This window comes from Panthera uncia, chromosome B4, assembly GCF_023721935.1.
Source record: "Panthera uncia isolate 11264 chromosome B4, Puncia_PCG_1.0, whole genome shotgun sequence".
In the NCBI taxonomy this organism is placed as follows: domain Eukaryota; kingdom Metazoa; phylum Chordata; class Mammalia; order Carnivora; family Felidae; genus Panthera; species Panthera uncia.
In genome coordinates, this window is record NC_064809.1 from 92,093,970 (window position 1) to 92,110,796 (window position 16,827).

Consider the following 16,827-nt stretch of genomic DNA (forward strand, 5'->3'; position numbering starts at 1 on the left):
CTCTCTCTCTCTCTCTCTCTCTCTCTCTCTCTCTCTCTCTCTCTCTTCATCCTTCTCATAAACTGCAAAATGTAGTTCTAACATATGTGTTCTTAAATCCCAGGGGATTATCTCAAGCACCCTATGTACTGTTCCAGTCCGTCCTTAATCCTTTATGGGATTATTCCATACAGCAGAGTAATTTTTTAAAAATAAAGATCAGTGACTGTCTTCCTTAAAAGATCATAAGGCTTCATATTGCACTTAGAATAAGAGCCAGAATTCTTCCTTGGACATTTTATTTGATTATTACAATGTAAACTGAATGTAAGCTCCTTAAGAGACAAGGACCCGTCTCTTTTCCCAGTAGGTTATTAGCACCTGGAATAATACCTCACAAAAAGGTGTCATGAGTAAATGTTTGATGAATAAATATAAGAAAAGAAAAAGGAATTAAATACCCAGAGTTTCATAGTTATTGTACAAAAAATTAAGACCTTACTAAAGGCTAATCTCTGATTTGTCCTTTTAGATTAACTCTGCACAGAATTGTCACTTAATATCATTTTGTGAATGTTTTCATTGGAAGCCCTAAGGCTTTTCAGCTGTCATTCCTACAAACTGCAGCATTATTGATGTATTAATATTTTTACCTGTCCCTTCAGTATATCTTTGCTATGACTAATAATATGAGTATGCATATTGTGACCCAAGTTACAGAAACCTAACCACTGAGAATTTGGGTTTGACATGTGGGATGTTTATTGTTTCACACAGTCTTTTTACACAGGCATTCACCAGGAGGATTGAACTTGGCTACCTCAGTGATACTGGTACTAAAAGAAGGTACCTATTCCTAACTCCTACTAGTTTCTCTGTCAGACGACTGTTGTTATTTCAGAAATTGACATGGAATACTTCATTTTCAGGTTAAAAGTTGGTAGTACATTTTTGCTACTGTTGTAGATACTTTTTGAGAGATTTTTGAAAACAAATGCTCAATACGTTTCCGAAATTTGAGATTTCACCTTTTTCAGGAAGCTCATAAGATGGTGAGAGAAGCAAATGTTAAGCAGGCAACAGCAGAAAAGCAGCTAAAGGAAGCACAAGGAAAAGTAAGTTTTTGCTGCTTTCATAGTAAAAAAGTACAAAGAAATCAGTGATTACTGTTTTAAGGATACTTTAACATCGATTGGCTTTTGTTCCTATTGTAAACTAGTGTTTATTTTAGAAGATTTGGAAACTGCAGGAAACTATAAAGTAGGGAATAACCACTACACAGATAGGGTTAATAGTGAATAGTTGGGGTTCACTGATATTAGAACCAAAGGATTTAAAGTCTTGTGAATCACATGTATTCTCAAAAGGACTAGACAATCACATTTTAAAGTTAATATTTTTCTTAATTCACTGAAAAAAACCCCACCAAACTGTTATTTTATTATTTTAGGAATGAACCGCAACTAATCATAAACTATTCTATTTGGAGATTTTCAAAATTCACATGAAGTTTGTGTTAGACATTTTGATAATTTGAAAAATTTCCTTTAACATTGTGAATAGCAGCTGAATCTGAACTGTAAGAAACATGAAAAAACTTGGTTTTACTTTCTTTTTGTTAGTCCACAACAAATACCAATTAAACTTATATTCATCTTTGAAAGGAAAGTGTTTTGATCAAATTGCTGACATTCAGCTGAATCTGTCATAAAACTTAGTGTATGGGACTATGTTGATTTCTTTTCAAGATTGATGTACTTCAGGCTGAAGTAGCCGCATTGAAGACACTCGTGTTGTCCAGTTCTCCAACATCACCCACACAAGAGCCTCTGCCAGGTGGAAAGACAGCTTTTAAAAGGGGGCATACAAGAAATAAAAGTACAAGCAGCGCTATGAGCGGCAGTCATCAGGACCTCAGTGTGATACAGCCAATTGTAAAAGACTGCAAAGAGGTAACGCGTCAAGGACTGTCCCCTCTGACTCTCTTGATACTTAGTAATTCTCATCACTGACGTGTCAGTTATGATTTTTGCCAGCAAAACTTGTAGTACAGAATATGCAATATTAAGATGGGGGAGGCTTTATCTAGAGCTGGCTGCTTTCAGGGAATCTCCAGTTCCATTCTCTACTTGGCTGACCTTGGAGTACCTGCTAGAAACTTGGTAAGTTTCTTCATCTTGCTATTTCATTTAGGGAGCAAACTGTCTTGTGTTATGTAAAGGAGAGTGGGTGGCTTTAATGATCTGGCTGGTCAGAATTTGTTGGTAGGATGCTCTAACAAAATATGAATGTAAGAAATGTGTGAAAATAAGGTGCTTTTCTTGAACAGAACATTGTTTTTACTTAAATTCTAGGAGAGGTAGAGTTTTGTATTCTTTCACTGAGTCTTAGAGTTAATTCAGATAATTAAGCAACAAAAAATAGAACTAAGCCATCCCTCCCCCCACTTTTTTAGAGCTCTGTTTTACATTGTTTTATTCAGGTTCATCATTAATCTTTAAGAAGTTGTATTTGCTCATTTGGTTAAGTTTTTGCATGGAAGCCAGGAGTTTATTAAATTGAATAACCAGGGTTGTTACTTACTTTAATTGAATTGCATTTGTTTACTTATTAATAAAAAGGATGCTAGTGAGAGAGAAGGTCAATATGTGGCCAGATCTGAATGTGACAGAATCTAAAATCCATGTTCGTGAAATACTTAAGAAACTTTTTTAAGTTATAACCTTAATTTCTTTGAATTTAATTAACATTTTTAATTGCTTGGTACAACTTGCATTTTTGCTGCAATTTCTCAGTGTGTGTGATTATATACCTTGTTTTCCATTGTTTACACTAACGAAATTTAAATGTTTTCTCATGGAACGTTTTAAAGTTCTTAGTTTATGAACTCTTAAAATGTGAATAGGTAACATACAACTTTTTGGTTTGTAGATATATTCGGTATTCTAATGTTTTGTGAAAACTTATCAAAAAGGTTTTTTTTTTAATGTTTACTTATTTATTTTTAAGAGAGAATGAACGAATGAGAGCACATGAGTAGGGGAGGGACAGAGAGAGAAGGAAACAGAGAATCCCAAGTGGGCTTGGAGCTAATGTAGGGCTCGAACTTACTAACTCACTAAAGGTGAAATCATGACCTGAGCCGAAATCAAGACACTTAACTGACTGAGCCACTCAGGCGCCCCTCAAAAAGTTTTATTGGACAAAGGAAACACACAAAGTTGACCTGTGTAAGCCTTAGAAGAAGGTAAAACAGTTGGAGAGAAAGTGAAACATGCCCACGTTTCTGTAAAAAAAAGTGACAGGTAGTCACAATATTTGCAGCGTATCTGCTGAAAGCACTTAAAAGCACACGTGCATGCGTGTACGCACACACATTATGCAAGACTTTGCAGTCAAGTCACTTAGACACGAATCTGAACTTGTACTGGTTTTTTGATCTGTAACCTTAGGCAAGTTACTTTTTCTCTAAGCCCTAGTTTCCTTCTCTAAAACAGTGAAGAGCAGAATGTCTGTCTCGCACAGCTGTGAGGATTAAGTGTTTAGGAAGTGCTTACCGTAGTTCCTCGCACAGGGTCAGCTCTTAATAGTTTAAGTTACTGCCTTTAAACTAGAATCTTTCCTTAGAATACCACTTAACCTGCTTTGGGGTTTATGTCCATTAAAGGGTAGACTTTACAAAGAAAATGAATTTGGAAATGTAAGTATTGTTATATACCTTAAAAGAAAGTCTGTGGGGAAGCTTGGATTTCAGACTCAGCCTTTCATTACTTCCATGGAAACCACCTGCACATGTGATTAAGCTGTCCTAGAGGCCAGAGCTGTAGTCAGTGTGTCGTTTGTGGCGTGTCCAGTGCTTCTGGACGAGAGTGGCTTAGAGCTGGATGAGGGGCACTACCTTGAGTGGGCAGCCGGGGGCAGGTGTGGCTCTGTATGTGACAGGTGGTATTGAGCTGAGTAGAGGGCATCTGGAGGGAAGAATACTTGGGGAACAGTTCATTAAAGAGAGGAGGGGGAATGAAGGACAACTGAAGAGTGAATCGGGAGGCAGGTGCCAGCCTGGATTATTGTTGATAATTCAGACAGTAGTCATTGATGTTGCTGTGGCAAAATACGCCTTAATAAATGTTACGTTTTACGGTAGTCAATTTAGGAGGGTACATATATGCTGCTTTTAAACCTGCTGCTTATACAAGAAACATTTTCAAAATTCTTTTGAAAGTGCCTTCAGGTGATAGCAGAACAGTTAGTGTCCCCTTTGACCCAAACTAGGTTTCACAACTTAGTCTCCACTTAGTCAAACACTTTATTTAATTAACTTCGCTCCAGATTACTTTTGGATTATTTTCAGAAAAGACTTCTCATTTGTTTTATATTCAGAGCAGTGTGCACATTGTCTTAAGAGGAACTCCAGCACTTTTGAGGGGTGGGGTGGAGATAATGGTAGCATCATTGGACACCATAGTGGGTCCGTTGAAAAGGGCTCATTTGGATTTGAGAGCTTGAATTTTTTAAAGAAAGTTGGTACCATGTATTACAACTAATCAAGAATGGTTCAGTTCATTATTTTAAATGAGTAGGATTTCTTTTTCAGTAATGTTTAAATTAGGTTTTAGTTTTATAAAGTGATTTTATGTTTTGTACCTTTAAAAAGATTATTTTATGGGTTTTTTTTTTGTTTTTTTGTTTTTTTTGGTTTGTCAGGCTGACTTATCTCTGTATAATGAATTCAGATCTTGGAAGGATGATCCCACAATGGATAGATCGTGTCCTTTCTTAGACAAAATTTATCAGGAAGATATCTTTCCATGTTTAACATTCTCAAAAAGTGAGGTAATTTTTTTTTTTATTTTAATAGGAATGCATTAGAGTGGTTCCTGTACCTTTTGCTAAATCATGCTGTATGTTTTCTATTATGTAAATAAATTATTCAAACATGTTGTGATTTACCATTTTCTTTATTCCATATTAAGATCATGATAATTTCTTGGCATTCAGTTGCTGAACATCTTTGCTTATTTGAGCAGAGGATCATTCATAGAGTGAAGTGTTAGTTACACTGGAGTGAAGTATTAAATGTGCACTGGGGGTAGGGCTTAGTTCTTGATTCTTACTTAGCCCAACACTCAGGGTAAGGGAAGTTCTGTATACTCTGAGGTGTTTATTAGGTTTATGTATATATGATAAAAAAAAAATCATAGTTTCTTCATCTTTAAAATGGAAAAAAATGCCTTCCTTGCCTATGTCACAGGGTTGTTAAGAGGTTAAAATGAAGCAAATTAAGTACATACAAAAACTTTTTTAAAATGTAGGGTACTATACCAATGTCAGGTCACAGTTTTAATTTGTACATATGGAAGGTTTGTCTATAAATATCCTGTCAATCAGTGTCTAAGAAATGTAATCCTAAGAGTCTTATGTTAAGTCTTCAGAGGATTTAATTATAACCTTACTTGTCAGGAGAAGTTAAAATGAACAGTAAAACACTTTTGATATGTAGATATGTTACTCACTGTGTCTCTGTGTCTGTTTCTAGGTAGGCCATTCCGTACTAGTAATCTTGCCAGACTGAAGCAATGTGCTGGTTTCAGCTGTTGTTGATCAGTTGCTACCATCTCCATCTGGGCATTTAATATTTGATAATTCAGCTAGTTCTTTTGTGCACATAAGTACAAGTTCAGAAAATACATAGCTGTAATTAGTATATATTGCTGTGTTATGAATGACTAGTATTCAAAAATATGCATAAATTTAGCAAAATGAGGCATTAGGGTATTCATCTTGAAGTGGTGTTAATAGTGGATGCTAATTGTGGGTAAGAGATGGACAGAGATTGGAATTAATGCTTTCAGTTCTCTTCCAGATAATGAGGTAAGTTACTTAGCTATGACTGAATTGCCTGCCTTTCATAATAATATTTGAGTTGTAAAAATACTCAAACCAAGATTGTAGAGTTTCTTTCTTTTTCATTGGCTAAGACTAAGCTTACAGTAGAGCTTGGGGAAAGAATAATTTTAAAGATTAGTTTATTATAGAATACAATTTTAATATTTTTATGTCAGCATAGCTTCTGATACTTTCTGTTTTTTTAAAGTTGGCTTCAGCCGTTCTGGAGGCTGTGGAAAACAATACTCTAAGCATTGAACCAGTGGGATTACAACCTATTCGATTTGTGAAAGCTTCTGCAGTCGAATGTGGAGGACCAAAGTATGTTTTTAGAACTGTGTCTTGTAGAAAACACTGAGTTTTAAAAATGTTACATTTGCAAATATTTCGTTTTCCTACTTTTAAATGGTTAAATTTCTTGTTAGTTTTCTATTTTGTGCAGCTAAAGACAAATCCTCAGTGCAAGCTGTAGCATTTCAAATGTAGCATCAAAGGGAGAGCCCTTTTAATTCAAAAGTATACATATATGTTAGCTTAGGTGTTAGAAACATTTTTTTAAACCATCTGTTGTGACTCATTAACTGATCATAAAATCAGTTTAGTGGGTCATAAGCAGAATATTTGTCTGTTATACATATACAAATAGTTGTGTGTAGTAGGTTTTGGTGTAGAATATTTCTTCCTAACGTTGCCATTAAAAATAGTTTGGAAAGACAGTGAATTAGCCCAGGTCTTATCAAGCATGAAAGCAGGACACCAGAAAGACTTGAATAGTCCTCCCGTTTCATGCTATCGTGTAAAGGATTCTCACTTTGGTAAATAATCGGTTCTGTCTTACATGAGAGCTACTTGGCAATTATATACCTTCAGAGGTAAGACTCCCACATTTCATAGTGGAGCAGGCTTTTTTCTGTCCAGTCCTAGGAGGAGGAAAGACTGAAACCAGTGGTACCTAGAACCTTTGGCATAGATGTTTGCAAAGTGACTTGGAAAAGATTTGGAGGAAGCTGCTTACTTGGTGGTTCAGAACGATGTATATATGTGACTGGAAAGCCTGAGAAAGCTCCTAGAAAGCAGTAATTGACTCCTGTCTGAGTCATTTTGAAGGCAGAGGAGGAAAGGGCTTTTTGAGATTAACCAGTAGGTCTGTGTTAAAGCCTGCTGTAGGAGTTGTGTGCTTCTTCTCATTTCCTGTTGTGCATATTGCCGTTCTTAAATTTTTTTTAATGTTTATTTATTTTTGAGAGAGAGGGAGAGGGCGGGAGAGAGAGAGGGAGGGGCAGAGAGAGAAGGAGACACAGAATCTGAAGGAGGCTCTAGGCTCTGAGCTGTCGGCACAGAGCCCGATGCAGGACTCGAACTCACGAGCCGTGAGATCATGACCTGAGCCGAAGTCAGACACTTAACCAACCGAGCCACCCAGGTGCCGCTGCACATTGCCATTTTTAACAGGATCACACAATGTTAGTATTCAGATAGTTGTTTGTGGGGAGTGCCTAGTCAAGTATTTGCTCTGCGAGCCACACATCCACCTAGCATTGTGTCCTGTTTTATGCTCCCATGTGCTGGTAGCACAGCGGCCTCTGAATCTCTAAATTTACATTTCTAAATTCTACTCTTTCAACAAACACCCAAGTGTTTTTATCTTGATCAATTATAACAGTTTTTGTGCTTTGGAGGTCTATGTGTACCTTATTTTAAACGTAACATATAGCAGTTTTTATTACAGAATTTAAATTTCTACTTGCGTTATATAGAACACATATTATACATGTGCAAATATCATATGATGACAAATGAGCATATCAGAGCGAATTGATGTAGTGTTTTGGTAAAATAATTATAGATGTCAGGTTTAGGGAACACTTTACATAGTTTAGGGATATTGTGCTTGTGGCAGTGGGGTAAGATGTCAGGTGTTTGGGAGTGCATGTCGTGTGACAAAACTTAAGGAAGATACTCTCTTCTGTGAAGTGTGCAGTATGGCCCCAGCCAGGGCTCTCCTGGACTAGGTAGTGAAGTGAAGGTAATCACTAAGTAAATGGCACATGCTGTAGGAACGTTGAGAAAGCCAAGACCAGTCTTGTGATGGTGATGAGGGGCTGTTACTGGAGGCGGGGAGATTTGATCTGGGTTTTCGAAGCATGGGTAGAATTTGAGTAAAGAAAAGTACATGTGATTGGAGGCCTGGAAAAATCAGAGAATGGTGAGTGTGTAGATGGGAAAGATGTGACAAATCTGAAGAGCATTTTGGAGGGAAGAGATTCAGGTGGGGGCTGGGAAAAGAAGAGCTAGAGATGCGCCAGGTTTCCATATAGACATGTTGACCTCCCCAAGTGAAAATGGCAGGTGTGGGTTTGAAATCTGGGGACTAGAGCTGTTCAGACTACCAAGGTTCTGTAGCAGCCTGACAAAATGCACTTGGAGGTCAGAAGACTTGGCATTGGATCCTACCTCAAATGAAAATGTATTGGCTGTGACAGTTCACAGGTGGCTTTATAAACGAGATAAGAAACACTGTCATTATTTCAAAAGTTGATACTTGAAACCACTTTAGCAAAGCACTTTCAAAATCAAACAAAGTACTTGACAAACAGGTGTATGTCTGTTTCTGGAAGAGTAGTGTATCAATTGACTTTTATCAGTTCAATGCAACTTTTCCTTCTTGTGTAAATTACCCCTTTGGCGGTTCCAAGGACTCTTGACACTTGTGCCTGAAATTTCTTATCTTCTATCCTTCCCAAGCTAGTAATTAGTATTTTTAATTTCTTTTTAGAGATCATTAAAGGAAATTTCTTTTTTTTTAGTAAAAAAATTTTTTTTAATGTTTATTTTTGAGAGAGGCAGGACAGAGTGTGAGCAGGGGAGGGACAGAGAGAGAGGGAGACACAATCTGAAGCAGCTCCAGGCTCCGAGCTGTCAGCACAGAGCCCAGTGTGGGGCTCGAACCCACAAACCATGAGATCATGACCTGAACTGAAGTCGGACAGTTTAACTGACTAAGCCTCCTAGGCACCCCTTGGAATTTTCTAAGAAAGGAGCAATGAGGCAAACTTTCTCTGAAAAGATGAGAATTCTTTTGTGGGTGGAATGGCCATCTCCAAAATTATCCTATTTTAAGTACACATTCTCCATTTGTTTTCTTAATATGGAGGTGCATTTGTATCATATTTCTTACAAGTATAGCTGAAATTTAATGTTCGTGTAACGTAGTTTTCTTTATTATATAATTTATAATGTCATTTAAAATGTTGGCCACTTTATCTTAGTTACAACTATATTCATTTTGCCTTGAGAGGGAGTGGTAGTTGTGTTCAGCCATGGTCCTTGCTTCGGAGGGTACCAGCTGGGCTGCTGTAGGTCTGCTCTGGCAGACAAGCCAACATCATTGTATTGAGCTGTACAGTGACCAGGGGCTCATCACTTAGCCAGCAATTATTGAATGTCTGCTGTATGCCAGGCACATGCTTGGTGCCTGGCATTTAAAGATAAATAAGATACAGTCCCCATCCTTGAGAGACTTACAGCCTCATTGCAACCGGAAAGCCTTCATACCAAATCTTAAGAGTCCATGGTATGCAAACAGAAAGGATGGTATGTCTGAATATAGTGCACTTTGTATAATTATTGAGGGTCAATATTTTTGTAAGGTGGCCTGTTCCTCTGTATTTCTCAGGCCTGGAGCCACATTAAATGCACATACTTCAACCAGACCCACCGAAAAGTACCACATCTAGAAACTTATCCTGCAAGCTGTTTTAGTAACATGTTTTGAGACTTGAACACTCATCATCAGGTTTTTTTGAAACTGAGGAAGTAGTTGAAGTCCTGATGGGAAACTCAGAACTGCCCTGTGGCTGGTTACTCATTTGTAAATTTGCTTCAGGATAGGACATATATTTGAAACATTTAGTTTCTGTTTGAAAACCATGGTGAATGTTCTGTTGTTGAACTTGTTAGAATGTAGGCCCCAAGGGGGCAGGGTCTTTGTCATTTTCATCATGATAGCCCAGCATCTAGAACAGTGCCTGATACACAGTAGGTCTGAAATATTTGTTGTCTTAGCAAATGTAAAACTTGTACAGAAGGTAGGAGCAAAATGTTTTTAATTAAAAAAACAACAAACTAAAATTTGTCATTATTTTACAGAAAATGTGCTCTAACTGGCCAGAGTAAGTCCTGTAAACACAGAATTAAATTAGGGGACTCAAGCAACTATTACTATATTTCTCCCTTTTGCAGATACAGGGTAAGTAACTTAACCATGAATTTTAATAAAGCTCGCTTTGATATGACATTTGACTAATGACTTTTTTTTCCTTTTGGCCTAGATCACCTCTGTATGTAACTTTTTTACATACATTCGATATATTCAGCAGGGGCTCGTGAAACAGCAGGATGGTGAGTGTTCTTAATTGGTTATAAAATGTTTACATAAGACTTCAGTAAAAAGTATAGAACGTAGTAGTAATGCTCAAGTTTTATTATTGGTGCATTTATATTGAAGCTCTTACTGTTCTAATGTGTGGAGAATTTGGGAACTGATGTCTCTTAAAATGATTCAATCATTGTATTTGCCTCATTTTACTCCAATTTTGAGTTTTAAGCAGGATCAGTTATAACTCTTAAGAGATATATGATAAACCAGATGGTAAATGTGAGGGGACTAGTAATTAGCTCATTGAATTTACTCCTAAGAAATAAAAACATTCATTTTTATTATTCAATTCCATAATAAATTCATTTTTATTATTCAAGCTCTAGACATGGTCAGATTTATTTTAATTGGTAGAAACCATGAGGATCTAACAATAATTTTTTTGTATATTTCCTACTTTTATGTATGAATAAAGCAGTCATGAAGATAGTTCTGAATGGGATAAAGATTACTGTATTCTGAATCAGCAGAAACATGTAGATGATATATTCAGGAGAGCCAACATTATGCAAGTGTTTTAATACTTTTAATACAGTCTTTCATGATTACTGATGATTCTGTAGCCAAATGTCTTAAGTGCCAGGCATAAAAATGAGTAAGGCCCAACTGCTCTAAAGCAGTGTTTCTTGAGTACATGTGATTATTTTAAAACAAATAGCAAATACTAAGCTAGGGATGAGTCCATACCCATTTTGTATTTGATGTTAGGGGAATTTCCTACTCATATTTTTTTTAGGCACTGAAAATACTTTTATACTTAAAAACTGGAAGAAACGTATTATCTTTCGGTCATGTAAACCAGTGACTCTTAATTCTGTGGAAAAGTTAGTTATGCTGATAAAAACTTAGTTTAGTATTTCTAAAGCTCTGGTATGTTGAGAAGAGACATATTGATTAAGATCCCATATAATTAGATTTTAATGCCTAAAAGAATGAGGGTGAAACCTCTCATTAATGTTTAATTTCAACCTGAGCAGCAAAGTCTTTAAACTGTACAGTACTTTTTATGACTTTTCATAAAATTGAAATATTTTTGAATACCTGTTGGTAGATCATAGGATTTAAGCCACAGAACAGATGATTTATGTTAAGTTAAATTGTCAAGCGTGTTTTTTTCTCGTTAAAATAAAAAAAAAAAAGGTTTTCTGGGGAAGATGAAAGATAATTTCCTTTATGAAAATAGTAAGAAATTGTCATGGGTGGTAGTGGGGGTGATGGTGATAGGAGTGGTCTCTTCTCTGGTTTCTGTTACTTTTCCACTTCATAGTACTTGGTACACATCATATACTGTGCGAGTTTATAGCAAATAACTATCATTAATTTTAAAATCTGTTAATTGTCTGTGCCTTTTGCCAAAAAAGATTTAGGGCAGCTAAATCTAAAGCAGGGTTTCTGAGGCTTGGTACTATGAATATTTTGAGCTGAATAGTTCTTTGTTGTGGGGGCTATATTGTGCATTGTAGGATGTTTAACACCATCGCTGAGCTTTACTCAGTAGAAGCCAGTAATGAAAAATGTATCCAGACATTGTCAGATGTACCCTTTAGGACAAAATCTCCCTTAGCTGAGAACCACTGATCTAAATCAATCCAATCGGATGATGTGTCTGTCAGAGGGAGACCTTTTGTCTGAAATACAAAGCCACTTTTTTCAAGTTACAGGAGTGGCTTGCCAAAGTAGAGATAATTGAAATTTACAGATCAACCTTTGCATTTATTTTTATTTCTAATTTGAGCCATATACAAAACCTTTCTTATTATCACAAAGACTGTTACTGAGTTTTCTGGACTGTCTTTTGTTTTCCTTTTTCTCCTGTTTTACTCTCTGTTGGTGTTAATAAACAGTGGAATGGCCAAGATGTAGCAAACTAGAGCAAGAAGATCCATGAGTTAGAATAATTGAGGACTGAGTGTAATTACTTATGAAGGTGCTAGGATTGCCATTTATTCAGGACCCTGAAAGTGTCTGCCTTCTGTTGGGCTAACGTGGTCATCGATGTATCTAACAAACAGTTGTGATAAAAGTGGGATGCTCACAAATAACACGAAAAAGTTTCTGTTGAAATAGCAATAAAATGTTGAGGCATTTGGTACGTCATTCAGAAATGCCCAATTGGCATTGCAGCTAATGTTAAATTCTCAGTGAAACAGTTAAAAAATAATGAGGATGGTAATTTATGATTTATGTGTCTCCTTTTCTATTTGTATAGTTGATCAGATGTTTTGGGAAGTTATGCAGTTGAGAAAAGAGATGTCATTGGCAAAGCTGGGATATTTCAAAGAGGAACTCTGATGCTCTCTGCCTGGGACCATGCATGAACCTCCCTGAATACCTGGAAAATGGCTGAATATTTTTATGGTTACTTGATATTTATTACCAAGGAGTGGGCCCAAGACTTTTTCCCTCTTTTGCAGATTACACTAAGAAGTACTGTGATTTCTTTTAAATTGACCTATGCTGTGTTTGCTTACTCTTTAGTTGAACACACTATAGAGAATTACAGGTGTACTAGTGATTGTAATTTATAGTTGCCCAAAAAACAAAAATAAAAGCTAAATAAATAAGTACATAAATGTTAGATTGAATATGTTTTTGCTTTCTCTTCTAGCTCTGACATGGTATGTAGGGTAAGCTGAATGTATTGAATTGTAGCTTTCAAACTGCACAGCAGCCTGTGACAAGAAGAAGGCTGAGTGGACAGGATCATCTCTATACCCCCACAAGAATGACTCTATTTTTGTCTGTTTTGTATATTGAGCCTCAAAGAAGGATTTTATTTAAAGAAAGAAAGAAAAAAAAACCACTTCACTATATCCATCTAGAGAAAGCTACTGTTAGTATTTCTGAAGAATAGCTTTTTGGCTTTCAGATGTTTTCTCCCTGCATATGCATATTTCTGAAACAAAAAGACTTCCTTTTTTTTAATGTTTTTTTTAAATGTGTATTTATTTATTTTGGGAGAGAGGGAGAGAATCCCAAGCAGACTCCGTGCTGTCAGCACAGAGCCCGATGTAGGGCTTTAACTCACAAACTGTGAATTCCTGACCTGAGCGGAAATCAGGAGTCACATGCTTAACTGAATGAGCCACCCAGGTGCCCCTAGACTTACCTTTTAAAAAAAATTTTTTTTTAACATTTATTTATTTTTTGATAGAGACAGAGCGTGATTGGGGGAGGGGCAGAGAGTGAGGGAGACAGAGAATCTGAAGCAAGCTCCAGGCTTTGAACTGACAGCACAGAGCCGGACGCGGAGCTTGAACTCATGGACCATGAGATCATGACCTGAGTTGAAGTCAGACACTTAACTGAGGCACCCAGGTGCCCCCTCTAGACTTACTTTTTTTTTTTTTTTTTTTAATGTTTATTCACCTTTGAGAGACAGAGAGAGACAGAGCATGAGCTGGGAAGGGGCAGATAGAGAGGGAGACACAGAATCCGAAGCAGGCTCCAGGCTCTGAGCTGTCAGCACAGAGCCCGATGCAGGGCTTGAACTCACGAACTGTGAGATCGTGACCTGAGCTGAAGTCGGATGCTCAACTGACTGAGCGACCCAGGCACCCCCTAGACTTACTTTTTTAACTTAAATATTTTTTCTGCACCTCTTAATTACTACATGGTTTGACTATAGGATGTTCATATAACTTGTTTGCAAATTAGGTTTTAAATTATTTTTTGCATCATAATGCTGTGATCAGTATCTTTATGCATACTTCTTTGCACATTGTTGGGTTGTTTCCTTCATGTAGATGCTTAGATGTAAAATTGTTGGGCCAAGGTGTATGTATATTTTAAAATATTTGATCTGCTTTGCCACATTGCCCTCTACAGCAGTTGATTGTATTTTTACAAATACGATCTGAAGATGACCTTGTTTTCAATCCTGTCTTCAAAGACTTGGTCAACCTTACCTATGGAAGATTCAGTCACCAAAATGGATGGGACTCTACAGACAAAAGGATATTTGAGTATGGAATGGTATGGACTGGTAGAAACCATCACTACTACCCTGCCCAGTTCAAGAATCTGAAATTGAGCATGAAAAGATCTTTGAAACTAGAATTTTCTGTCCTGATAAATAGTTACTCAAATGTGAAGGCATAATAAACATGTTCTCAGACTTTCAAAACTTCAGAAAATTTTTCACACAAAGATGCAAGTTAAAAGCACTTAAAAAAAGAAAAAAAAAAAAAAACTTTTGGAAAAAGTACCTAAGGATGAAGATAAACAAATCCAAGGGATGCTACAAGAGATTTGGGTGATAAAAAGAGATACTTATGAGGTTTGTTGATGACTTTAAAAGAATAAAAAGTAAGGTAAAGAAAATAAAGTATATGCATAACAATGTAGAATTAAAATTCTTTACAGCATCAATATAGTGGGAGTGAGAGGAAACCAGAGATCTTGAGGGTAAAGTTCCTATCTTGTTAGAAGGAAGAGAAACATACTAATTAAATAGGAAAGAAAAAAGAAAAAAAGACCAACTAAAGAAATGAATAGAGTGGTAGGGAAATAATATATTTATACACAAAGCATAAGGACATGGAAAGGTTGAAATAAAAGCATGGAAAAAAGATAGGAAAATACTAAAAGAAAGCTAGTGTGGTTATGCTATTATCCAACAAAACACACATTAAAATAAAAGCATTATTAAGGATAGAGATAGGTGATATATAGTGCTAAAATTTGAGTTCAAAACTTAGTAAGAAAACCAATAGTAATAGAAATAATTGAAGAAACTTAAAAATACTAGGGTGACTAATACCAAACTTGAAATATATAAAGAACTCCTACAACTCAGCACTAAAAAGCTAATAATCTGATTAAAAATGGGCACACATCCAAAATAGACATTTTTCCAAAAGAAGCCATAAGCATAGACGCATGAAAAGGTGTTCAATGTCACTAATCGTCGGGGAAATGCAAATCAAAACCACAGTAAGACAGCACTTTACAGCGGGCAGAATGGCTAGTATCAAAAAGACAAGAAATCATGAGTGTTGACGTGGATGTGGAGAAAGGAAAACCTCATGTACTCTTGGTGGGAATGTGAATTGGAGCCACTATGAAAAACAATATAGAGAGGTACCTCAAAAAATGAAAAATAGAATATCATTCAGTTCAGTAATGCCACCACTGCTGGGTGTTTACCCAACATGAATGAAAACACCAACTCAAAAAGATACATGCACCCCTATGTTTATTGCAGCATTATTTACAGTAGCCAAGATACATCCTAAGTGTTCATCAGTAGACAAATGGATAAAGAGGATACGGTATAATGATACATTACTCAGCCATAAAAAGAATGAAATCTTGCTATTTGCAACAACTTGGATGGAGCTAGAGAGTATAATGCTAAATGAAATAAGTCCGAGAAAGACAAATATCGTATGATTTCACTTAAACGTGGAATTGACAAAAACAAATGAATAAACAGAAACAGACTCAAACACGGAGAATAAACTGGTGGTTGCTAGAGAGGAGGGGAGTGGGCTTCCAGCAAAATGTGAAGGGGATTAAGATAAATCATGGGGATGAAAAGTGTATCATAGAGAATATAGTAATATACAATAATATTCTAGTTATATTATTATAATAATTATACAATAATATTGTAGTAACTTTGGTGACTGATAGTAGCCATACTTCACGTGGGGAGTATTGCATAATACTATGAAATTGTCAAATTGCTATGTTGTACACCTAAAATGTATGTCATATATATATATATATATATATATATGTCACATATATGTCATATATACTTCAATTGAAAAGTGTAGAGAAAGTAGTGCTTCAAGGAAAATTTTGTAGTTTTAAATCTTTATATATACATATATATATGTATATATATGTATATATATATTTTTTAAATGAGCTAGTGTTCAATTGAAGTTTCAGAAGGACAAGATAAAGCTAAAGCAAGAGATAAGAACAGAAATAAAAAATAGAATAGAAATAGGATCAACAAAGTCCTATGTTGACTGAAAAAATGAACAAAATGGACAAAAATTTCCAGTAAGTTTATTATGGAGAAAAAGAAAATGCACAAATAACCCATATCAGGAATAAAAAAGGTTATGTCACTATCAATACTGCAGATTTTAAACAGCTGAATATTGTGAACAACATGCCGATATGTTTGAAAATTTAGGCAAAAGGGCAAAATTCTAGAAAATGTTATCTAGAAAAAAATCAAAAACCTGAACAGTGCCATTACTATTCAAGGAAAGGAAGTAGTTTAAAATCTCACAAATAAAACTCTAGGCATAGATGATTTTAACAAACTTTAAAGAGTGAAGAGTTATTCTAATCAGATACATTCTTCCAGGAATAGGATTAGTATGTCTTGCACATCAAAAACCAATATAATCTTGATAGTAAAACCAGATTGGGACAGTTGATACAAGAAAGGAAAATTATAGATTCATTTTGTCATGAAGATATCTGCAAAAGCAAACACTGTAACACACTGAGTGGCATTTACGCCAGGAATGCAAAAATGGTGTATTAGAAAATTTATA

The 16,827-nt window shown here is 35.9% G+C and overlaps 1 protein-coding gene across 5 annotated transcripts in view; it reads left to right on the top strand.

Moving 5' to 3' along the window:
- RAB3IP (RAB3A interacting protein) overlaps positions 1-13,794 on the top strand; it is a 48,471-nt gene extending 34,677 nt beyond the window's left edge. For 4 of the 5 annotated variants that reach the window (XM_049627416.1, XM_049627419.1, XM_049627415.1 and 1 more), the window contains 7 exons: positions 1,017-1,094; positions 1,728-1,931; positions 4,684-4,812; positions 6,074-6,186; positions 10,015-10,114; positions 10,197-10,266; positions 12,513-13,794. In XM_049627416.1, the coding sequence (XP_049483373.1) occupies positions 1,017-1,094; positions 1,728-1,931; positions 4,684-4,812; positions 6,074-6,186; positions 10,015-10,114; positions 10,197-10,266; positions 12,513-12,595 (777 nt within the window). In that variant the 3' untranslated portion in view covers positions 12,596-13,794. The remainder of the gene's footprint in view (positions 1-1,016; positions 1,095-1,727; positions 1,932-4,683; positions 4,813-6,073; positions 6,187-10,014; positions 10,115-10,196; positions 10,267-12,512) is intronic. The other variant, XM_049627418.1, reaches the window with a different exon arrangement.
- The last annotated feature ends 3,033 nt before the right edge of the window (positions 13,795-16,827 follow it).